General features: G+C 32.0%; 5 protein-coding genes across 7 annotated transcripts; all 5 read left to right on the plus strand.

The window, feature by feature from the left end:
- The first annotated feature begins 1,193 nt into the window (after window positions 1–1,193).
- Window positions 1,194–4,138, plus strand: LOC108469026 (pentatricopeptide repeat-containing protein At5g27110). The gene is made up of 2 exons (XM_017769911.2): window positions 1,194–3,711; window positions 3,811–4,138. Exon 1 carries the CDS (start codon window positions 1,490–1,492, stop codon window positions 3,587–3,589), a length of 2,100 nt encoding a protein of 699 aa, XP_017625400.1. The 5' UTR covers window positions 1,194–1,489; the 3' UTR covers window positions 3,590–3,711; window positions 3,811–4,138.
- A 1,296-nt stretch (window positions 4,139–5,434) lies between these two features.
- LOC108468932 (cytochrome P450 94A1-like) lies at window positions 5,435–7,261 on the plus strand. The gene has a single exon (XM_017769800.2). The coding sequence runs from the start codon at window positions 5,550–5,552 to the stop codon at window positions 7,113–7,115; it is 1,566 nt and encodes a 521-aa protein (XP_017625289.1). The 5' UTR covers window positions 5,435–5,549; the 3' UTR covers window positions 7,116–7,261.
- A 5,726-nt stretch (window positions 7,262–12,987) lies between these two features.
- LOC108468582 (uncharacterized) lies at window positions 12,988–14,587 on the plus strand. 2 transcript variants are annotated; one of them, XM_053031462.1, is made up of 2 exons: window positions 12,988–13,113; window positions 13,409–14,587. In XM_053031462.1, exon 2 carries the CDS (start codon window positions 13,462–13,464, stop codon window positions 14,311–14,313), a length of 852 nt encoding a protein of 283 aa, XP_052887422.1. In that variant the 5' UTR covers window positions 12,988–13,113; window positions 13,409–13,461; the 3' UTR covers window positions 14,314–14,587. The 2 variants fall into 2 exon arrangements, with proteins under 2 accessions (XP_052887422.1, XP_017624954.2); XM_017769465.2 differs by having other exon boundaries at window positions 12,990–13,113; window positions 13,403–14,587.
- A 6,246-nt stretch (window positions 14,588–20,833) lies between these two features.
- Window positions 20,834–22,118, plus strand: LOC108469181 (glycine-rich RNA-binding protein 4, mitochondrial). Of its 2 annotated transcripts, XM_017770076.2 has the most exons (5): window positions 20,834–21,026; window positions 21,105–21,173; window positions 21,317–21,423; window positions 21,505–21,602; window positions 21,772–22,118. In XM_017770076.2, the coding sequence occupies exons 1-4, from the start codon at window positions 20,870–20,872 to the stop codon at window positions 21,592–21,594; spliced, it is 423 nt and encodes a 140-aa protein (XP_017625565.1). In that variant the 5' UTR covers window positions 20,834–20,869; the 3' UTR covers window positions 21,595–21,602; window positions 21,772–22,118. The 2 variants fall into 2 exon arrangements, with proteins under 2 accessions (XP_017625565.1, XP_017625564.1); XM_017770075.2 differs by lacking the exon at window positions 21,772–22,118 and having other exon boundaries at window positions 20,835–21,026; window positions 21,505–21,742.
- A 1,236-nt stretch (window positions 22,119–23,354) lies between these two features.
- Window positions 23,355–24,122, plus strand: LOC108469822 (50S ribosomal protein L12, chloroplastic-like). The gene has a single exon (XM_017770879.2). It carries the CDS (start codon window positions 23,444–23,446, stop codon window positions 23,996–23,998), a length of 555 nt encoding a protein of 184 aa, XP_017626368.1. The 5' UTR covers window positions 23,355–23,443; the 3' UTR covers window positions 23,999–24,122.
- Window positions 24,123–25,259: the final 1,137 nt, after the last annotated feature.

Genomic DNA, 25,259 nt, shown 5'->3' on the forward strand with positions numbered 1-25,259 from the left:
TTAAACAAATATTTTGTGAAGATATTATAAATAATAAAAAACTAATCTTGAATAATAAAGCATAGTTGTTATTCTTTATGAAGAATAAATATTAATTATATTATAAATAAATAGGTTAAATGCGCAAATTGGGACCTAACTTTTTAAGAATTGTTCAATCAAAATTTTCAAAATTGACAACTAAAATTTTTAAATGTACTAAAATTTTAAAATAATCAAATAGGGTCAATTTTTTCAAATCTACTCAAATAAAGGTTTTTAAGTACCATATATCAGGTTCTTAAATTATGTTTTTTATTTATTTTTCTTTTCAAGTAATATTTGTTTTAACTATCATGTTTTCTGTTCTAAACACGACAACATTCACTTAATTTTTACTACAAACTAAGTTGAAATGTGTGAAAAGTTCATTTGAACATTTTTGTAAAAGTTTGATCTTTCTACAAGCAGCCCTTAAAAGATTAAACGCTAAATTGAGCATTTAGCCTTGTAAATATAATGAATACAAAGCAATAATAATATAATTGATTATAGGATTAAAGCATAATTTGGTTCTTGAAGGAGATTTTTTTTTTACATATTTTTCATATTGGCCCTTTTTTTTGGGGGTTTCAAATTGGTATTTAAAGTAAGGATTCTTGAATCTGATTAAATTGTTTAGATCGGGAATTAATTGAGATATCTATCTAGAGAATGATTTTGAATCTGTTGAATCGAAAATCGATATAAACTAATTGAATAATTTTTTTTAATTTTTAATAATTTTTAATCGAACTAATGGTTTAACTAGTTCGGTTTAAAGAACGTTGATTTTTAATGGAAATTACTTGGGGATGGTTGGATAAAAGTGAATATGAATAGTGTTGTGTATTAGAATTTTGGGATTGCTATTGCGGGTGGAGTTGTTTGCGATTTTGCTGGTTTTTGGATTGCGGGGTTTACTATGAATATTGGGTGTTGTTCAGTGACCATGGCGGAGTTGTGGGGTATTCGGGATGGGCTCCAAATTGCATGGAGTCTTGGCATGAAGAAAGCGATCCCTGAGATAAATAGTAAAAAGGCTATTCAAGAAATTCAAGTAACTGGATAGAAGTAGGATTGCTCAATAGTGATCCACACCATTAATACCTACTTCAATAAGATTAGACGATATAATTAATACATATGTTCAGAGAGGACAACAAAATAACGGATGAATCGACAAAAATATATTCTCAAAGCCCATTAAATGTAAAATTATAAATTTATATTCAAGCAACCACCAAATCAATCCTTCAATTAACAAACTTAAAATAATTTAAATATGTATGACTCCACTTGAAAACTCGAACCAAAAATCACTCATAACCCAAAATTCCCTAACTAGTAACTACCACCGGAAAACATAGCCATCTGCACCTCAACCGCCGAAAACACCAGCTTTTAAGTGCTTAAACTAAGTCGTCTCCCTCTTCGTTTTCAATGATAAAAATTCAATCACCCTTTTGAAATGGACACTGTAAAATTATTATCCCTTTTAAAAACCTGCAAGTCCTTAATAAAGGGTAAGCTCATTCACCAGAAAATAATCACTTCAGGCTTCCACAACAACATTGCGTTATGCAAAACCCTCATCACCTTTTACTTCTCTTGCAATTTGCACCGCTCGGCCGGCCGTGTTTTCTATACCATCGACAACCCATCAGACATTTCTTTATGGAACACTCTCATGGCTGCTTACACTAAGAGTTTCATGTTCGTTGAAACTGTTAAGCTTTTCGATAAGTTATGGAAATACTCTTTGTTGAAGCCTAATGGTTTTACTTATCCCAGTTTGCTTAAAGCTTGTGGTGGATTGGGGGCTGTTGGGTATGGTGAAATGATTCATACCCATTTGATAAAAGTTGGGTTTTTGTCTGATGTTGTTATTGGAAGCTCTGTTGTAGCCATGTATGCAAAATGCAATATGTTTGAGGAAGCTACCCATGTGTTCGATGAAATGCCTGAGAGAGATGTTGCTTGTTGGAACACTGTTATTTCTTGTTATTATCAAGACGGGAAAGCTGAAAAAGCGTTGGAATTGTTTGAGAAAATGAGAGACGATGGATTCGAACCAAATTTAGTAACGCTTACGATTGTTATCTCATCGTGTGCGAGACTAATGGATGTGGAAAGAGGGAAGAAGATTCATCGAGAATTGGTCGAAACGGGGCTTGGTTTGGATGGTTTCCTTGGCTCTGCTCTTGTTGATATGTATGGAAAATGTGGTTGTATAGAGATAGCTAGAGAGGTTTTCGAGCAAATACCGAAAAAGGATGTGAATGTGATCACTTGGAATACCATGATTGCTGGTTATAGTTCAATAGGTAATAGCCAATCTTGTATTGAACTCTTTAAGAAGATGAATATGGAAGGTATTGAACCTTCTTTAACTACTTTAAGCAGCATCATAATGGCTTGTTCGAGATCAGCCCAACTTCGGTACGGGAAATTCACACATGGTTACATGATACGAAACATGATCGAAACCGATATCTTTGTTAACAATTCCCTTATTGATTTATACTTCAAATGTGGAAATGTTCATTTAGCTGAAAATGTCTTTAAGTTAATGCCAAAGACAGATGTAGTCTCGTGGAATGTTATGATCTCAGGGTATGTTTCCGTTGGAAAATGCTTTGATGCTCTTGGTATTTATGATAGTATGGTAAAAGCTGGTGTAAAACTGGATGCAGTAACGTATAGTAGTGTCTTAGCCGCTTGTTCTCAGTTATCTGCTTTAGAAAAAGGGAAAGAGATACATAGTTCTATAATTGAGAACAAGTTGGAAAGAAATGAAGTTGTTATGGGAACACTACTAGACATGTATGCAAAATGCGGTGCCGTAGATGAAGCATACAGAATATTCCGTGATTTACCAGAGAAGGATCTTGTGTCTTGGACTTCTATGATCACTGCTTACGGTTCTCATGGTCGAGCTTCCGAGGCTTTGAATCTTTTTGATAAAATGCAGAAATCCAATACAAAATCGGATGGAGTTACTTTCCTTGCGGTTTTATCTGCTTGTAGCCATGGAGGATTGGTTGATGAAGGCTGTTCTTATTTCCATCAAATGATCAATGAACATAGTATTAAACCGCAACGAGAACATTATTCATGCTTGATCGATCTTCTTGGACGTGCTGGTCAATTACATGAAGCATACAAGATTCTCCAAAGTACCCAGGAAACTAGAGAGGATGTTGAGTTGCTAAGCACACTATTGTCCGCATGCCGTTTGCACCGGTGTTTAGAACTAGGGGAAAAAATTGCAGGATTGCTTATCGAGAAAGATCCTGATGATTCATCTACGTATATCGTTTTATCAAATATGTATGCTTCTGCTAAGAAATGGAACAAAGTACGCGAAGTGAGATTGAAGATGAAGGAACTAGGACTGAAAAAGAACCCGGGTTGTAGTTGGATTGAGGTCAACCGGAGGATCCATCCTTTCTTCATAGAAGATAATTCACACCCGGAATCAAAGATCATGTATGAATGTCTATCCTGCCTCAACAGTTACATGGAAAAGGATGTCATGATGGAAGCTCTCGAATCGAGCATAGACTAAGGTGTTGTTTGATAAAACAGAAAATCAAACATCTGAAATTCAAGCACTTCTGGCAAGGAGAGATCAGAAAAGCTGTGAACATTACTCCTTTATAGAGTGGACTCAATGGTACTCGGAGTCGGGTATGTGTCTGATAAGAATATATTTTTTCTAAGGGTCTTTGAAGGGTTATACCCTCGTAATTAAACTACTAGTCATATCTTAATATGTATTAAACACAGGTATCAGATACGAATACTTCAAGAAAATGAAGAATCAAGCAACATAGTAGAGGGACTCTTATGAAACATAGTAGAGGGACCTCTTAAATAAGAAGAAAGTTGCTTGCCTTTCAACAACTGCACAGTAAATGGGAAGTTGATGGTGAAAATTGCTTTTGATATATTAACATACAATTATCACTATTTTTTTTTATTTTTTTTATTTTTATATATGAACATTACTTTTGAAATTTGATTTGTATAGACTTGTGCTGTAATAATTTGATTCTTTGTGTTCAGATATTTTTATACTCGGTAATACCGTAATAGTTCGATTCTATTATTGCAAGATTTGGACTTGTGTTTATACTTTAATGTATTATTCCTATAATTAAAAAAAAACTGTTTTCTTTAACTGATTTGATGAAAGTATCGTTAAAAAATTAACGGGATAATGTGGAATATTTTAATGAGATTTAATTTATTATTTAGGTAACCCTATAAGATAATTACATGTAAAAATAATAAAATAAATAAATCATACATGAAATTTAAAAAAATAACTCTTAATTTAAAGAAAATAAATGTAATTATCTAAAAAAGTTTCAAAATGAATGCATATGTTTGTTTACTTAGAGGTTTTGAAAAGATAATTAATTAACCAAAATGAAAATCTTGAATGGTTGCATTTATTTTGAAACATTATTTTAGATAATTACATTAATTTCTTTAAATTGAGAGTAATTTTTTAACTTCATGAATTATTTATTTTATTATTTTCACATGTAATTATCTTATTATGTTATTTAAGTAATAAATTACATTTCATTAAAAGTATTCTATGTATGAAATTTCACATCATCCGTTAACTTTTTTAACGGTACTCTCATCAAATCTTAAAAAGAATAAAAGTTGATGGTAAAATAAAGTAAAAAATACAATTAGAACCATTTTGACAAGACATGTAAACGTTAGTGGCTAAATTTGTCGCTAAACCTTTAAAGAATGTCATTTAGTTTTAACAAAGCTAATATCTTGAAAGCTTTTTTTTATATTCTACAAACAGAATCTTTTACTTGGAGTTGAAGTACAACTAAAAAAGTTATGTCTAAGGGTGTAATCGAGTTGAGCAAAGCCCGAATATTGCTAAGTTCAAGCTGGACTCAAAATTCATAGTTCAATAATTGGCTTGAGCTTGATCAAACATCTATTTTTAAGCTTGAGCTCGACTCGAGATATAATCGAGTTACTCGAGTTGGAGCTCAATTAAGCTTGTTTACCAATTTTTGTACTCAAGCTCAAACTTGAGCTCGGCTTGATAATTAAGCTTAGATTAATAATATATTAAGGACGATAATTTAATTTGATAATATAAAAATATGAAAAGTTGAATAAGGCTTGTAAGCTATTCGAGTAAAATATTATTAAGTTCAAATTCAGCTTGACCTATAGCTCGAGCTCAGCTCAGTAATTACCGAATCGAGTTCGAATTTTTTTCGAGTTAAACTCGAGTAGCTTGTGAGTACCAGTGTCTCATTAGTCCATTACAATTTAGCCTTACTTGATTCATTTTTAAAAGCATATGAATAAAATTGATCCCTTTAATAATAAAGGGACTAACTTGATCCAATATTTATAATAGAGGGACTTCACATATAAAATTTTACCAAAAAATCAACCTTATCCACACTCTTCTGGCTTTTGTATGTTTTCTGCACTACCCCATTCAAAGACCACGAAGCAAAAGTAACTGATCAACAATGGCAGACTTTGATCCTCTAAATAGCATTAGTCTCCTGCTTCCGTTACTAGCTTTATTATCCCTTTGTCTCCTTCCCTTCATCTTCTTCCCCATTTTCCGCCGTCAAAAACAAGCTCCGCCGCGCAAAAACCCGACTCCACAGTCGTACCCTATAATTGGAAACCTCCCGGGTTTCCTCCGCAACCGCCACCGTTTCCACGATTGGATCGCCGACATGCTCTCTCAAACGCCAACATCCACTCTCCAAGTCAACACCTTCCTCAACCTCTCTCCCGGCGTTTGCACCGCTAATCCCGCCAACCTCCACCACCTCCTCGTCGCCAATTTCCCCAACTACATCAAAGGCTCTCGGTTCCACGATTTCCTCCACGACCTCCTCGGCGAGGGCATATTCGGTGTCGACGGCCATCTCTGGACTATGCAACGTAAGCTCTCGAGTTACGAATTCAACACCAAATCACTCAAACATTTCATCTCTGACGTCGTAACTTCCCAGCTCGATCAAAACCTCGTACCGTATCTCTACACCGCTTGTAACGAAAACCGAATCATCGATCTTCAAGAGATTTTACAAAGATTTTCATTCATTAACATTTGTAAAGTCGCGTTTGGTGTAGATATTGAATCTATGGATAATTCAGGTTTCGCTAAAGCTTTCAACGACGCCGTTGATATCTGTTCTTCGAGATTCTTTGCTCCGATTCCCGCCGTTTGGAGAATCAAGAGATCGTTGAACATCGGATCGGAGAAAAAATTGAAAGAATCAATCAAAATAATCGATGATTTCGCTTTTGAAATCATCAAATCAAAAGCAAAACAAGAACAATACGATTGGAGAAATCAAGATCTGTTATCGAGATTCATGGCGAAAACGTCATCGGAGATAGAATTCGACGACGAAGCAAAGAAGAGAAAGTTCTTACGAGATGTAATCATAAGCTTCATCCTCGCCGGTAAAGATTCAACGTCGACGGCGTTGACTTGGTTTTTCTGGTTAGTCAACGGTCACCCACATTGCGACCGTTTGATCCTTAACGAAGTAACAACACTAGATCCTACTTTCACGTACGATGATTTAAAGAGTTTGAATTACCTACATGCGGCTCTATCGGAATCGCTACGGTTGTTTCCTCCGGTACCAATCAATTCAAGATTAACGGTGAGTGATGACGTTTGGCCTGATGGTACCCACGTGTTAAAAGACTGGTTCGCTGATTATTCTGCTTACGCTATGGGGAGGATGGAGAAAGTGTGGGGCCCTGATTGTAGAGAATTTAAACCCGAAAGATGGTTGCACGGTGGTGATGGCGTTTTTAAGCCGTCCGATCAGTTTAAATTTCCGGCGTTTCATTGTGGGCCCAGGACGTGTTTGGGTAAAGATATGGCTTTTGTACAGATGAAGACGATCGTAGTGGCTTTGATGCATGAATTCGAGATCATAGCCGTTGACGGTGGTGCGACTGCAGAGAAAATGATGGACCCTCCATACACTTTATCACTTCTTTTGAAAATGAGAGGTGGTTTTCTTGTTAGATTAAAGAAAAGGAGGTTTAATCCGAATTAATCCGTCTCGACTTTAAATTTAATTAAAATTGATGTCGCATTATATAAATTTGTATTATATTGTAAAAATTTTAAATTTAAATTATTGTAATTATATTAATATTTTTGTATTAAATTTTATATTATATATCTTTAAAGCGAAAATAATTATATATTTAACTGTATTTGAATTTACTGTATTTGAGATATTGTAATAGCGATGATTTTAATCGAGGTAAGACTTAGTTTATATAATTTTACTTGCATGTTATTTGATTAACTGATAATTAAGTGTTGGATTTGAATTATATATAAAATCAAATATTTTAGTCACTGAAGGTTAACAATTTGTTTGAAGTGTAGATGTGGGTTTTTTATTGGTCTAATAACAATTTTAGCTTTTTAATGTTTATATATTTTATCAGTTTGATCCTAAATATGAAAATTCTATAAATTTAACCCTCAATATTTGCAATATGAGTCATTTTAGTTTAAAATTTTAAAAATTAATAAATTTAGTCCCTCAACATTTACATTTTTTTAAAATATTGTAAAATTTGTAAACTCCGAAGATACATGCCTAAGCACATTCAGATGGATCACAAAGAAAAGATCCAACAATGAAGACCTGCATATGGGAATCATGTTTTAAACTTTAAGCATTGACTGCAGGAGTAACGAGAAAGATCATGAATCAGTGACAAATAAAAAGAAGAAATAGAATTCCCTCGTAAACACCCTTAGTTTAACACTCCTCACCTGTCTCCATCACCGGATTACCAAGGTAACGGTGGCAGTAGGGTTACCAAGAAAGTCCGGTTATAGAAGGATGATCCTCCTGACGATGGTGGTATGGACATGGAGACTTTGGAGGTAGTTCTGATGTCCTTTATGGATAAACTGCTAAATGGAACGATAAAAGTCGAAAGGGGCTAAAGGGTCACTTTTTGAAGATGACATTAAGTTAGAAGAAGATGTGGTGAAGGAGAATGTTGGGGGTTTGCCAATCATCAAGTTTTCCAAACGAATGCGAACAATGACTATTAAACTTCTAGGAAGAAGAATTGGTTTCAATATGCTTTTGGAATAAGATTAATGCCTTGTGAAATCCTTAGTCAAATTTAATGCCATAAGAGGACTGTACCGTGGGTCATATTTGGGCATTATCTAACTGTTCAGCCTTCGTGTTCCTCTTTTTCAATGTCGCAACCATATCCATTGCAAGTGGTTGCAGGGATTAGGTTGCCAAAATTATCAGGTTCTTTATACAAGAAGAGTATCCTCAAGGGCAATGTGATTAAAAGTGATTATAATACTAACAATGGTATCCGTGGCCATTTTGCTCGAATGGCAGTGTGTGTGGATTTAAGCAAACCCCTCATCTCAAAAATCAGAATAGAAGAAAATATATTCAAAGAGTTGAATATGAGTCCCTTCCTAATATTTGTTTCAAATGTGGGTGTTATGGCCATGTTCAAGAATTTGTCCTACGAGCAATGATAGAGACGATAGTATTAACATGGGAGAAATGCTGCCCAAGGAACCGTTTGTTGCTTATCGCGTGAAGATGGAGGAGTATGGATCCTGGATGGTGGTTGAGAGGAGGAGAAGAAGACCAAATAGCCATTGATGGAAGTGGAGGTGGGGTATTTTATATATATATTTGAAAATATTTACGTATTTTTTATTTTTTTATATATATTTTTTGAATTTTTACAATTAGGACCAGAATGAGATTATTATTAAATTTCGAGGATTATTTTTTAAAATTATGACTAAATCGATATGATATGTAAAATTTTAAGGCTAAATTTAATTGCCACGTTATCCTCTGGTTAGAGAGTTAGTGACAACTAACAGTAAAAGGACAAAAAAACTATCTCCAATAGTTGGATGACCAAATTAAAAAAAAAAATTGTTAGACAACCAAAAAAGTAAAGGAGCAATAATTGGGTGACCAAATTAAAAAATTTAATAATTGAGTGACTTGCAGTGTAATTTTTCCTATCTTTTATTTAAAATTTCCTTTAGTAACTATACGTAGAGTGAATTTAGGAATTTTTTTCAAAATATAAAGTAAATGTATTTAAAAAAACTTTATTTTTAAAAATATTTATTAACAAATATGATAATTAAATTTTAGAAAAGTCTTTCAAATGTCGTGTGGCTCATTTAAAAAGTTTTTTGAAAAAAAAATCCATTAAATTATTCGGGCCGGGAATGGATAACACACGATTCAAATTATGTTCTAAATCACCAACAAACAACGACCCTAATCATCTAAATCATATATATATATATATATATATGATATTAAACTCAAAACGAAAAATTTATCGTCTCGTGAATTTCAATCCATATATCTCACGACTTAAACCCGAGATTTTACCACCTAATTCTTGTTAAGCTACCATAATTTATATAATACATGTATGGTTATCATGGTGTTTTTTATTTGATTAATTTGGTAAATTATGAAATACTTTATATATATGGAAAAATTTAACAAGAAAAAATGGCTAAAAATCCTTCCAATTAAATACGCATTGAATATTGAAAATTTGGAGATATTAAAAAATTAATGATAAATTCAAAATTATACATGAATTTTAATTTAATGTGCAATTGTATATATGAACTTTAATTTGATGCAATTATACACGTGAAACTCTAATTGTGGTTCAAATGTATACTTAAAACTTTAAATTTGATTTAATCATACACATTTAAAGAAATATATACATCAATTTATTTTTATATTGGATAAATGTAATTATTTATGTATGTAATATATAAATATAGAATGATGTTATATCAATAATTGTGTTAATAATTTACAAGAATTGGATCAAATCAAAATTTCATGTATAAAATTGCACAAAATCAAAGTTCATGTATAAAATTACACATTAAACCATAGTTCATGTATAGTTTTGGGATTTATCCCAAGAAAATATATACATTGTAAAACCAATAAAAGCAAAAAAAAATTGTACAATTGAGAAATTTGTTAAATTAGGACCAAATTGACAGAATGTGTAAATTTTAATTGCTAAATTTGTTAGTATACCAATGAAAATCATGAATAATTGATGGAAAACATTAACGTCATGATAAATTATCTTTATTTGCTCACGTTTAAAAATGATAGGGATTAAATTGCTCTAATTTTTTTAGAGGGATCAATTTGCTTAATTTTGAAATTGAGAAGGACTTTAGAGGGTTTTTTTTTTACCTAATTTATATTATGTATCTTTAAAGTGAAAATTATTACATTTTTTTTTTGGTGAATAGAAGAAGAAACTATACAAAATACTAAAAAGAAACAAAAAGAGATGATTCATATAATTGTAGACCCATCCTCTCTATCAAAAGCTAGCTTGGTAATACAATCGGCTTCCATGTTCTCTAGGAACATATTCAATTGATCAGTTCCCCTCATTTTGCAAGAGTTGTATAATACATTTGATTATTGCTGAATATGATCCTTTCGATAAGGCTTCCTCGATCACCCCAATAACTTTTAAGTTGTCTGCCTGCACCAAAACTCTATCGTGTTGTCTTCCTTGTACCAATGTCACACCATCAAGAATACCCCATAGTTTAGCTTCGAAAACAGAGCATTTCCCAATCTGCGATTAAACCCAAGGATCCATTCCCCATTTTGATCTTTCAAAACTCCTCCTGTAGTAGCACAACTTGTGTTAATTTTAACCATTCCATCAGAACTTAGTTGAATCCTCCTTTCTGTTTTCACCATCTCTTCCCTCGAAATGAGCCTTATTAGATAACTTCCTCCCTTGTGAGCAGAGATGTAATGTGTAGCCCAACAGTCTTTAAGATATTGCAACAACAATAATTTTAACTGAGTTGCTAGTCTATATAATTTTAACTTAGGTGTTAGTGATGAAATGGAAATTAGGTGTTGAATTTGAATTATAAAATTGGCTTGATATCTTACTTTAAATTAAAGGGTTAATACGTAGTTTGCCCCCTTCTCTAAAAGTACTTAGTTGATACCAAAACTTTTTTTTTGTACTTAATTGGTATTTGAAATTGTTTTTTGTCACCTAGGTTGGTACTTTCGCGCTAACACCATTAGTTTTGTGTTGATGTGTCATTGATAGCCAATCCGATGGTGACATGTGGCAACTTCTCAGTATACTAGCCATGTGGCAGACATAAATTAAAAAATTTAAAACTTTAAAATATATAAATTAATAAAAAAGCATTTTTTTACACTAAGAATGAATTTGGACAAAAGGTTGTCCAAATATATTTAAATTTTGACACCATTTGTCCGGCTTCATTTTACATGTATTTTCAGAAAGTTTATATTTTTTATTTTAATTAAATATCAAGTTATATTATTATTATGAAATTAAAATATATATAATTAAAATTAAAATATATAAATTAATAAAATATAAAAAAATTAGAGAAAAATGAACCTAGTCAATAGAATGTCAAGATTCAAATGTAATTATCAACTATTACATTTAATATAATTTTAATTTTATTATATTTTAAAATATATTTTTTATTTCAATAATTGAAGTTATATAAAGTATTATCGTGTGTATTACTTTGAATATAACGTATTAATAGAAGTTAGAAAGACTAAACGCCTTTCATATTAAATTTAGTCTCATCTCCATTCTCATAATTATTTTAGCACATAAACAAAATAGTTTAAGGGTAATTATTTTTATTTAAAACAGCATTCATGGTTAAAACATGCCAGTAATTAATTTAATTTATAATATTTAACTCGAATGGCATCGGTATTGTTGTTAGTGCAGAAAGACGTGGGTTCGAATGAGCTGAAACGCATTATCCTCTTATTTAAGGGTTAAGGAGGGGTTATGTAAAGTTATAGGCATTGTGCGCTGAAGCGCATTATCCTTTTATTTAAGGGTTGGGGAGAAGCTATGTATTGTTATAAGCATTGTGTGCTGAAGCGCATTATCCTCTTATTTAAGGGTTGGGAATGGGCTATGTATAGTTATAGACATTGTATAAAAAAGACTATATATGATAATAACCTATAACGAGAATAATGTTTAAAAAATAATAATATTCAGTTAAAAATATTTAAAATCTAATTAAATTATAAGGTCTATTACATTCGATATAATAATATTATTCAATTAATATATGTAATTTTATTATTTTTTGAAAATTACAAGTACAATCGCAATTGCAAATATATTATAGAGCTCGATATACGAATAACATATTCAGGCCTATACCAAAATAAACCTATACAAGACTCTCACACGTATTGGGACATAAATTAGAATAAATATGGATTAAGAAGTTACATATGATTTACACAAAATATAACTTGAGATAAGATTTTAAAATTCCCGAATCTTAAGATTACCGTTAGGCTAATAACTTTATTTTTAAAAATTTATTATCAATTTTTTATTAAAACTTTCTAAATAATTGTAACTAATTAATATATAATTAAGTTTTTATTATTTTGTAAATAAAATTGAAAAATAAATAACAAATTAAAAATACATATATAAATAATAAGGGTATAATTATTTTTATTTAAAATTTTCTCAGTATTTTACAACAAATTTTTAAAAGATAAGTGTCTTTTATTTTATCTTTTAGTAATTTTTTTTAAAAAAATTAATCCATTAAACTATTTGGTGAGGGAATGGATGACACACTATTCGAATGTTGATCCAAGACACCAATAACCAACGATCCCGATCATCTAAATCATATATATGATACGATAAGCTCGTAACGAAAAATTTTTCGCCTTGTTAATATCACTTTCTATATATGTCACGACCCGAACCCGAGATTTTATTAGAAGTTTCCATCTCTAACACATAATCAATCTATAAATACTTTATATATATGGAAAAATTAAGAAGAAAAAAGTGACTAAAAAATCCTATCAAATAAATACACATTGAACATTGAAGGTGGGGATATCAAAGAAATTAAGAAATATTTCATATGCATTGGAAAATCAATAAAAAGGAGAAGAAAATGTAAGTATTTTTTCACTTGATATTTATTAGTAATTTTCATTATTTGAAATGTATTTTTTCTTCCATCAATATAGCTCAAATCCCTTTTTCTTTGCCCTAAAATCTTGAACTCTTTGCTCTTTTGTCCCTTTACATGCCGTTTTTAATTCAATCAGTCTTCTAAAATTCCCAATTTTCTTTTTTAATTTTCCGAGAAAATAAAAAACACCCAAATCTTTGGTTTTTGTTGTTGTTTTTTTTTTTTTGTGTGTTTTGATGGATGATCAAGTGACTAACACCATGGAAAAAGGATCAGTTTCAATTGAAACATCAGATTCAGTGCCATTAAAGCCAAACAATAACAAGCTCATGGTGAAGCTCAAGATCTCCAAGAAAAGCTACGGCGGCTCCGGCGGCGGAGGAGGAGGAGGAGGAGGAGACGGTGGTGGTCAACATGTTTGTCCTGTTTGCAGCAAAGGGTTTACGTCAGGTAAGGCGTTGGGAGGTCATGTAAGGATCCATATGAAAGCTAACAAGAATGGTGGCCGTTATAAGAAGATATCAAAGCGTCAGCCAAGGAACAACAATAATAATAACATCCGTAAGAAGATTCCGATCATGGCGGCGGTAGCGGCGGCGGAAACTCCGCATGAAAGCCATGGAAGCGAAGAGAAAGTGAGCTGCTGTATTTGCAAGAAGGATTTCAAGTCATTGAAATCCTTGTTCGGTCACATGAGGAATCACCCTGAGAGAAACTGGAGAGGGATAAGGCCCCCACCTTCCGACAAGAACAGCTGTTGTTCGAGTGTGTCGGAGAACGACGAAGCCGTCGTGGTTGATCAGATCAAAGGCTCCGCTTCCGATCTGTTGAAATCCCTCCCCAAATGGACCACCACCACTAAACGGTTCGAGAAATCAACTCGTTCCGATCACGCCAACAATGCCGATGCCGATACCGACACCGACACCGAGGATGAGATAACTGAAGCTGCTTATTGTCTTATGAAGCTATCTAGAGGTAATTCATTTGAATTAGATAATACAAAAATTCACAAGACACCATTGAAGACAAGCTTCTACACTAAAAACCCTAAAACAACTCCATTGAAAGAAGAGGCAAAACAATACTACACCAAGAACAACAAGACACAGCAGCTAGATTTTGATTTGAATGAACCTTATATTGGAGAAGATTCAGATGATTCAGATAGTGAGGTTTGATTATCAATTTACCAAATTTCTGGGTTTCAGCTACCATTTGCTTATACATATACATATATATATATGTATGTATGTATGTATGTATGTATGGTTTCTTAGTTTCTATCTATCCTTTTAGGGTTTAAACTTGTGCCTGAAAACCCTTGTTGTTTTTTGCATAAAATATAAATGGCTGTCAACTAGTTTGTCGTGTTTGCCATTTGACATTATAGTTTATGTCTTTTTCATGTTGCCCTAGAACTGAATTTTAAGTATGTTTGCTGGTTCAATACAACTGAGATGATTATGATTTTATGTATATGCACATCTATTTAGTTTATTGAATCTTTGATCAGTACTATACTAGTTTGATGTTGTTTTTCTATATAATCACTACTATATATGTATATATATGTATGTTTATGTATAGTTTATTCAATCTATGATCAATACTATATGCTAGTTTGATGTTTTTTATATGATGATTACTATATGAATATGTGTATGTGTATGTGTATGTGCATGTATAGTTTATTGAATCTATGATCAATACTATATGCTAGTTTGATGTTTTTGGAAATGATGATTACTATATGTATATGTATATGAATATGTGTGTGTGTATGCATAGTTTATTGGATCTATGATCAACACTATATGCTAGTTTGATATGTTTTTTATATGATGATTACTATATGTATATGTATGTTTTTTTTTTAAAAAATTCAGCTCAAGTGAATGTTATTTGATTGGTTTTCCCATATTTTTCTTTGAAACCATGATGATTTTTTTGGAGGTTTAATGGATTATAGTATATTATTTTGGATTTATCGATCTATAATTTTTAGTAAAAATATTATATATACGAAAAATTATAAATTATATCTCAATTATATACATATAAATATGTTTATTTTAACAAAATTTAGTTTTTTTCTTCACCAAAGTTTGGAAAATCAATAAAATAATTCGCACGTATTACTTACAAGACAGTAACAAGAAAGGTTAGAAAGAAGATTTAAGCATGTTCGAGCATGTTCAAGCAATCATCCCTTGATTAAACTAATATAGTAGCCTACCGAATCATATAATTACTTATCAAAACCTTAATAGTTCGATATAAATTAACTATTGTTCGAAACAAATTAAAATATACTGAAATTTTTAATCGAAATGGAAGATAATCTTCTCGATATTGAAAAGAAACTTAGACTATTTAGCTTCGGTTTAAAACCGAAAGAACACACATTGTTATGATTTGTTGATCAAATGGAACAAATTACTTTTTCTTTTATTATAATAACCATTTTATTTACTTGACGTGGTTTTCATTCTCAATTTTACTTACAAAATTGTAGGAATGCGAACTGTAGAAACCATAAAATTAAAATGATTTTAACCATTAGATCAAAATTAAATAATTCTAAGCCTTAGATTTTGTATTTAACTTATCTCATTAAAATAAAATAAGAAAAATATAATTTCAAACATCCCCACCAATAAAAAGAACAATTAATCATGTATTTGTGCTTCTTGTAAGTTTTTCTTTTATCTCTCATTCAAAATCATTTTGCAAATATTTCATGGAATAATATTTCAGTATATTAGAGGAGTTTTAAATTTCATAAATAGGGTCAGTAATTGACAAGTATCGATATAGTAAAATATTAAATATATATATATATATATCACAAAATTTTAAAGCTACGTGTGGAATAAAAAATATATTGTACTAATGACCCATATTTCATAATTTCAACCTTATATGTATTTGTATTTGTTTTTTTTGGTAAATTTAAGGATAACTCTTGTACTTGTGGATTTATACTGATTTAGTTTCTATATTATTTTCAAAATTTTTGTGCGGTTTTTTAAAATTTCTCAATGTATTTATTGAAATGAGCCCAGTAATTTTTTTTTTTGCATTTTGTAGGTCCATTAAGAGATTGACAAAATTTCCGTTTTAATTTAACTTTTCTATCAACTCCGTTTAAAAGTTATGATTAAAATTATTAAATTTAATATACTCTTAGAAAGTTTATTTTTCGATAAAAGTATATAATATTTTATAAAAATATATACAAAATTATAATAATATTTATAATAATAAATGAAAACCTATTTTTCTAACATAAAATTTATTTATTAAAATAATATTATTATAAATAAAAATTTAAGAGAAAAACTATGAAGAAGACTTTCTTTTTTCAACATTAACGATCACTATATTCAAATTAGATAAAAAACTACACTTAGGGTGGTGTAGCACCCCAAACCCTACCGAAGTTATGGCGGATCCGGTATGCCACATCAAAAGCGTTAAAAAAAAATCCATTCTAAGTCCGAAAATCGTACTTAATGTTCAAAAGATTAATTCATTAAGGGTTAAAGTGAATGGAAGCATGCACCGGTAGGAAACCGAAAAGAGGTGGTGAGTCCATCGGATTGCTAAGTACCAAACTCCTTCGGATCCAATCCTAGACATGCATCGCCATTGCCACACCTTAACGTCATGGATATTTCTAGAAACCGATTTGATTAAGTCATTTTAGGAAAAGTGATTAATTTTAGAAAATACTTTCATTGCGGAAGCTTTGCTTGTTGTCGTGTTATTTTGAAATCAACTGTTGTTTTTGAAAATGCGCCTAAAGCTATCCAGTTTCAACAGTTAAAATAAGTAATACCTATCTTAGTAATACATATTAAAACCATCAAAATAAATAAGCGGCCTTATTACATTTAAAAGCCCAAAACCTCAAACGTAATTAAAAGGATGTCCAGTTCACGGAAGAAAATCAAACTTTGAGCGGGTGGCCACTCCGAATTCCCTCACGACTCCAAGCCCACTATGGTTGGGGATTTCTGCGTGGATGAAAATAAAAGGGGTGAGTTTGGGGAAACTCGGTGTGTAAGGAAAACCCATTCAAAGCCCAAGTTAGCTCAAGCCCATTGGGCCTAAGCCCATTCAGTAATAAGTGGTCTTGGGCGAGCCCTTTTCAGATTATAATAAACTGGGCCTTAGCCCTTATTCAGATAATGTATGGCCCATAGGCCCATTTCAAAATACATGCAACATCAATAACATATGCAAGCCCATTTGGGTAATAAGTGATCTTGGGCCAAAGCCCTTTTGATTACAATAAACCGGGCCTTAGCCCTTATTCAGATAACGAGATGGCCCATAGCCCCATTTCAAAATACATGCAACATCAAGAAACATATGCAAGCCCATTTGGGAGACTACTCAACCCACCAACCACTACACTCCACCGTACCAGCCATACACTCCATGTGGGGAATAGCTCAACCCACCCATTAACACTCCACAGATTCTTGACCTTTTTGCTCGATTAACGATAAATTGAGGCAAAGCCTCCAATCGTGGACAAGCCACTTTCATACTTCCTCCGTCAATATCCCGTCCCATGCATCGAGATAATAACAACATGGCATGCGATAAATAACAACAATCAAACATGCATTTAGGTCAATTTGACCCTAGGGGTATTTTAATTTATCTCCTAGGGTAAAACTATAAATTTTTCCATACATAGGGTATTATAGTAATTTAGCTACTTTTAGCGTTTTCATGCATATTCCTACCTTTCACGTACTACGAACCACATACCGAGGGTTTTTCTTGAATTGGGCTGTTGGCCCATCATTCCAATTTTGGCCCATTAAGCCCAAAAATATCGAGGCACGAAATCATGCACTTTGCGTCCAAACATTGCAGCTTACCAAAAACATTAATCGATTTACCTCACGAGCATTCGACACTCGCAAATCTACAAAATACTAGTTTTCGGCATTTGACTTTTCGACTTTTGCCGATCTAGACTAAGAAAGAGGTGTTAGTTACACACATTTATGACGATATGTTGACGAGGTCCACACACGAACCGCCTACAATTGGATTACTAACACGTTAATCTAACTATTCAAATACAAACTACGTATTAATCCCTTACAATATTCGGCCAACCACACCTACAGATCATAGTAAGCTTATAAGAAATCAATAAGCAACCCATTAACAAATTTTTGTCAATGTTTACCACATAATCATAATTTCACTACAAGCTATCTTCCTGAGCAACAGTCACTAAATCATTTATAACTGGAGCTTCGAAAATCCAAATCAAGTTCCATTAATTTTCCCTGAAAATAGACTCATATATCTTCTATCCATAAAATTTTTAGAATTTTTGGTTTATCCAATCAATACCAGATTTTTCTCAAAGTTTCCCATGTTTCACTATTTGACTAATCTGACCACTCTTCATTACGAATCAAATTTCTCATTGTACAGAATTCAAAATATGTTCTTGTTTATTTCATTAGAAACTAGACTCAATAAGCTTTAATTACATAATTTATTCAGCTTCTAATTCATCTCCCACAATTTATGGTGATTTTCCAAAGTCACGTTACTGCTGCTGTCCCAAGCAAATTTATTACCAAATCACTCTTTCACACCTAACTTGCATGCATGTTATTTAAACATGTATATCACCAATCAATCATCACATATCTATGATTTTACTTAAGTATAATCTCCATTTCATCATTTTAAAGCACAACATGTTAGCCGATTTTTCCTTTAGCATCTAAGGCACATGCATGTTCATTTGTTTGGCTCAACTTCACCTATCTTCCATTTTTCATCAAAAGAACATGAAACAACAACCATTTCCTTCATTTTAATTCATGACTAAATGCTCACAACACAACTAAAATCAAAATATACTTCAAGAGTTAAGGTAGAATCAAGAAGAACTCATGAACCTCAAAATAGAAGCAAGGTACCAAGAACTTACCTTCAATTTTCCTCCTCCTTATGACCGAATACTCAAGAGCTTTCTCCTCTCCTTTCTCTTCTCTAACTTTCAGCTATGATGAACAAAGATGGACAAAACTTCGTTCTTTTCACCCCTTTTTCTTTTAATAAAACTTCATATTTCATCCATTTAATTCTTTAATACAAAAGACATGATATTCTTATCATGAAACATTTACCTAACCCATTATCATGAAACATTTACCTAATCCATTATCATGGAACATTTACCTAACCTATTATCATGAAACATTTACCTAACCCATTATCATGGAACATTTACCTAATCTATTATCAATTTGTATCAATTTGTACCATAAATTATGGATATCAAGTGTACATTTTGTCTACAACAACATGATGGTTGGCCACTTCATGTAAAAGGGGAGGTTTATCATGCAAATCCTCCTATTTTGCACTCCTATTTATTTGGCCACTTCAATTTAGCCTATAGCATTTTCAAACATTTTCACATAGGTCCTATTTCATAATTTCACTCACAAATGACAAAATCAAAGCATGAAATTTTGTCAACATTCACAGAATTCCCGAAAATTGGGGCGTTACAGGTGGCCACAATCGGGGATGTACTAATGAAATTATACCGTTTACCATTACCTTATAAGGCAAAAAAAAGGGGCATGTCTTTTTATATAAATAACTAATGAAATTATAAACATTAAGGTACCAAATCGTGTAAAAATAAAGTATAAGGATTAAATTTTAAATTCAAACATAATATAAGGCCCAAAATTGAAAAATACAAGAAGGGTAGCCTAACTACCAAAAATATATAGCGGTATAGATTATATTATCAAAGTAATACAATATATTAAAAAGGTACAGACATAAAAAATAGACTTAAATTATGAGGGGTAAAAATTATATTATCCCAATTTCAAGTAGTTTATCTAATTTTTTTTGTGTCCGCCTAACTATAAAAAGTTACAAAATAGTTACTCAATTATTAATAAATTTCTTTTTTTGTCACACAACTATAGAAAGTTACAAAATGAGCACTCAACTATTCAATTTTGTCTTTTTGGTCATCCAACTATATTAGATTTTCAGGTGTTTCCATTTTTACTTTAATTAGCTGGTGACCAAAACAGAGAAAATTGAATAGTTGAGTGACTATTTTACAACATTTTATAGTCAGGTGACCAAAAAAGAAAATAACTACTAACTGAGTGACTAAAAAAGAAAAAAAATCATAGTTAAGTGACCTCTAGTATAGTTTAACTTATAATATATTAAAAAAATACAAGCACCGTAGACTTAACAACCAAGGGCCAAAAAATATATTATCCCAATTTCAAAATATTCTATTTACTATATATTAAAAAATTATACAAATAAGTATAGGTTACAATGTCTAGCTTGTAATTTTGAAAATTGGGAATTTAGTCCTTGTACTTGTATTTTTAGATATTTAGTCTTTTATTTTTCAAATTTTAAAATTTAGATTCAATCATTAACACTGTTAATTTTTTGTTAAATTGGTTTCTATAAAATTTTGAAATAAATAAAATTACTCACTTCGTATCCATGTAATTAAAAAAATATTGTAATTAACCTAAATTTAACAAAAAAATTAACACAACTGGACCTAAATTTTGGAACTTGAATATAGCGGGACTAAATTCCTAATTTTCAAAAAGTATAGGGACTATAGTCATATTTTATCCATAACTATAACATATTTTCGTTCTTTCAAAACTATCATCTCAAACAGGAATGGTTTTTATTTTTGGTGAAGAAATGAAGAAAGGTGTTGGTAGGTTCATCGCCGGAAGAGTTTCAACTATTCTTGATAACTCAATTTCACCTTCAACCTTGCGATTCTATAGCTCACACTCACCTCCTTCATCTTCCAGCAAACTCTTTGTTGCAGGTCTCATTTTCTTTCTCATCTCTTTCGGTTTTTGTCTTTCCGATTGTTTTTAACATAATGGGAAATTGGGTATTGAAGGATTATCATGGTCGGTTGACGAGAAATCTTTGAAAGACGCCTTCTCATCCTTTGGGAATGTCTCCGAAGGTTAGTAGACTCGTCCTCTATATGTTCGATAAATTGTCTCAGTGATCACAGTGTCTGCATTAAATAGTCTTTGGAAAATAATGACTTGAACTAGAAAGCTTCATATAATCGGCCTGTTTCGCTCTTTGATAATTTTTTTCTAGTGAGGATAATGTATGATAAAGAGACTGGTAGGTCAAGAGGCTTCGGGTTTGTCCATTTTTCTAATGAAAATGAAGCCATGTCTGCAAAAGATGCTATGGATGGAAAGGTATTGAGACTTGTACTTTTGAACCTGAAAGTCATCTTCCATAGGAGATCATATTTATGTTGAGAACTGGTTTCGCTGCAGGCATTGTTAGGTCGACCATTAAGGGTAAGTTTTGCGCTTGAGAAGGTTCGGGGTGTTCCTGTTATAGTCCCTCGTCTACCTCACACTTGAATTTGCAAGTAATTTTCTACTTCCGTACTTCTAAGTGATTATGGTATTGATGAACTAATCAATTAACCTGATGAAGGATATTCATTAAAAATAGCATTGTACTTCCTTTGAATATTTTATGAAATGAAAAAGAAAGTGTTTTTTGATACATTTATCGAAGAAATGCTGACAACACAGAATTATGGATCACTTGAACAACAACACAACCCCATTCCTTTAGAACCCTTCTGTAAGTGCAAAATCTCTTCCAACCAGTGGTGAAAGGCAGCACGGAACAGCAGTGAAAAGTTACATACTGAGGTAGCATTTAAGACTATGATTGAGTCCCTTCGAATTATTTTAAGATAAAATAGTAAATTTGTTCTTTTAATTAAAAAAAATTATCCGTTTGTAATAGTAAAAATTGACGTGGTTGGTAGAGTAGTTAAATAGTAAGTAAGACATGACATGCCACGTGTATTTTATACTGATGTATATAGACCCGTTTTTAATAGAGAAAATGAATGAAATTTTTAACAAAAGAATTAATTTGCTCTTTAATATAATGTACAATGACTAATTTGCTCTTTATTGTTCTTTAATCTAACGTGGTTCATGTGGGATGTCATGTGTTACTGTGCGATTATTATATTAGTCACACTATTTTTTTAATCGTATAAATGGATGAAATTTTTAAAAGAAATGACCAATTTGCTCTTTAATCTAATATAAAGGGACTATTTTACTCTTTTTTTGGGTAAAGAATATAAAATATAATCTGACTTTTAATAAAGGATTTTCATGATACTTTTCTCTATTTTCGGTGTATTTGAAGAACATTTGAGTAACTGTCTTGTTGTTGTATGGATAATAAAAAAATATAAATTGCATTAGTCACCCAACTATGTTCTTTTTCTTTTTTAATCATTTAACTATAAAAATTTATAAAAGAGTCACTCAATTATTACTAAATTTCTTTTTGGCAACTCATCTATTTAATTTTTCTTTTTTGGTTACCCAACTATTTTGAATTTTTGGGTGTTTCCATTTTTGCATTAACTGTCTAGGGATAAAAAAAACAAAATTGAATAGTTGGGTAACCTTTTGTAATTTTTAATAGTTAGTTAACCAAAAAAGAAAAAAAAATCATAGTTGCCTGACTTCTACTCTAGTTTACCCATTATAAAACAATTGTTTTTAGTGTAAACTATACAAATAGTTACCCAACTATGCCCGCATTCTTGGTTTGGTCACTCAATTTTAAAATTTTCAATCTAGACACTATTGTTTGAATTTGTTCTTGTTTTAGTCACCCGCCACTAAATTGATAAAGAAAAGTCTTTTTTTAATTGATATAATAACGCATTTAGTCCTCAATACTTACATATTCTATCAATTTGATCTTAATTCTAAATAATTTAATAAATTTTGGTCATTTAACTATAAAAATAGTCACTTGATTATTAGTAAATTTCGTTTTGGCTACCTAATTATAAAAATTACAAAATAATCATTCAACTATTCAATTTTATTTTTTGGCCACTCAATTATATTGAATTTTTGGATGTTTCATTATTATGTTAACCAATTAATAATAAAAAGATAAAATTAAATAATTGAATGACTATTTTATAATTTCTTAATAATTAGGTCACTAAAAAGAAAAGAAAAACTATAATTGGGTGACAAGCAAAGCGAATTCCCATTTTTGTCTCTTTTATTTTCTTCTACTTTAGAAGGTCAATTTCGTCAAATTGAATTGTAAACTTAGAAGGGCAATTTCGCTATATTATTATTTACGCTCACTCCCTCTCTATTTGCCTCGCCTTGCCTTATCCTAATCCTCTCTGCAATTCAAAGAAGAAGAAAAATGGCTTCTTCAACTCTCTCAACACTTTCTCTCCGCTTACCCACTTCCTCTAATCCTACGCACCCTTCCCATTTCAAAGCCCCTTCCCTCCAATTCCCTCTCCGTTCCCTCACTCCTCCTAACCTCACCCACCGTTCCACCGCCCTCCGCGCCACGGCCGCCCCCGAAAAAATCGAAAAACTTGGCACCGAAATCTCCAACTTAACCCTCGAGGAAGCCCGCACCCTTGTTGACTACCTTCAAGAGAAACTCGGCGTCTCTGCCGCTGCCTTCGCTCCCGCAGCCGTTTCAGTTGCCGCCCCCGGTGGTGCCGATGCCGAAGCGGCTGTTGTCGAAGAGAAGACCGAGTTCGATGTGGTGATTGAGGAGGTTCCTAGCAATGCCAGGATCGCGGTGATTAAATCCGTTAGGGCTCTGACAAATTTGGCTTTGAAAGAAGCGAAAGAGTTGATTGAAGGTTTGCCCAAGAAGTTCAAAGAAGGAGTTTCGAAAGATGAAGCCGATGATGCCAAGAAACAACTTGAAGAAGCTGGAGCTAAAGTTTCCATTGCTTAGAACAGCAGGTTTGTTTTCCTATGATTAATTTCCAGTACAGTAGAAAATTTCTAAATTGCTATAACTGTTGGTATTCTGAATTTTACTCCCTTTTTTGCTCATTTAATTGATGCATTTTTATATATTTAGTTGCTTACTTTCTCTTGAATTGCTCGAATCCGTCTGTTTGTTCGGACGGTTGAATTAAATAAATTATTGAAAACGCTGCACAACCCATCTGTTATCTTCGACACCCCATTGCTTGAATGAATTCGCCTTCACCTGATCGAACAAACTCCAATCCCACACCTACTTACATGATTAAAGATGGAAGCGTCCACCCAATGCTGCTTCCCAGTCGCAACAAGTCAAAGACTCGAAGGCAGGATAAGAGCAAACAATGCCGAGTTAAACATCCAATGCCACTAATCGCCTGTAACCTCGACAGCTTACCCATGGCAATTAGAGATATCAAGTCTCATCTTAGAACCATTACAAGTAGTAGGAGCCTATCTGTCAAACCGACATCTTTGACCGGAAAACCATACATCAACTGACTCTCCACACTAAGAAAAATCACTTACTACCAACTTTAGCTCATCTCTAATGGTAGGGGATGACCATTCCTACACCTGCCCAACCCATGACCATGACCTATATATTTCAATTCATACTAAACCAAACTTTGAGTTCCTATCTATAATATTAATGCCATACATAAATTCAATTCAAAACCGACATGTAAAAATCTTAAATTTAACTCAACAAAAAAGTATGGTTCGGTATTAGGAGTTGAATTGTATTGTCTTATTTTCTTAAAAAGTGGGTAAATTAATTTTTATATCTTAAATTAAAGAACAAATTGGTTCTTCCGTTAAAAGAAACTTGTCTTTGTATGTGAACATTTGTTTATTTTGTCGGTCAGATAAGTACAAGTGGATGAAATTTTTTAATAAAAAGAATCAATTTGCTCTTATGTATATGAATTAATTTATTTATCTTTTTAATAGAGTGGGCAAAATATAATTTGAGCACCCTACGTTCACAGCAGGAAAAGGGCAAAAATGTTAAAAAAAAAAAATCCATTTGAAGTATTTGCAAAAGGCCGATCAAATGAATGAATCCAGTGCGAAATGATGACTGATGAGCTACTCTAAAATGCTTGATTCAATCAAAGACATTGCTGGCAAAATTGGAGTATAACTATGGTAGCTATAAATCACCCAAGTTGTTCATTCATTACATAAAAATCAATTTAAAACTAAGTTAACTATTACTTGAT

This window comes from Gossypium arboreum, chromosome 8 (assembly GCF_025698485.1).
Source record: "Gossypium arboreum isolate Shixiya-1 chromosome 8, ASM2569848v2, whole genome shotgun sequence".
Lineage (NCBI taxonomy): Eukaryota > Viridiplantae > Streptophyta > Magnoliopsida > Malvales > Malvaceae > Gossypium > Gossypium arboreum.

Excerpts from the sequence above, each read along its gene's own strand:
- LOC108469026 (XM_017769911.2), top strand. The coding sequence starts at position 1,490 with ATGGACACTGTAAAATTATTATCCCTTTTAAAAACCTGCAAGTCCTTA.
- LOC108468932 (XM_017769800.2), top strand. The coding sequence starts at position 5,550 with ATGGCAGACTTTGATCCTCTAAATAGCATTAGTCTCCTGCTTCCGTTA.
- LOC108468582 (XM_053031462.1), top strand. The coding sequence starts at position 13,462 with ATGGTGAAGCTCAAGATCTCCAAGAAAAGCTACGGCGGCTCCGGCGGC.
- LOC108469181 (XM_017770076.2), top strand. The coding sequence starts at position 20,870 with ATGGTTTTTATTTTTGGTGAAGAAATGAAGAAAGGTGTTGGTAGGTTC. Across the intron at positions 21,027-21,104 it reads CAGCAAACTCTTTGTTGCAG|GATTATCATGGTCGGTTGAC; the intron begins GTCTCATTTTCT and ends TGGGTATTGAAG. Across the intron at positions 21,174-21,316 it reads CTTTGGGAATGTCTCCGAAG|TGAGGATAATGTATGATAAA; the intron begins GTTAGTAGACTC and ends ATTTTTTTCTAG.
- LOC108469822 (XM_017770879.2), top strand. The coding sequence starts at position 23,444 with ATGGCTTCTTCAACTCTCTCAACACTTTCTCTCCGCTTACCCACTTCC.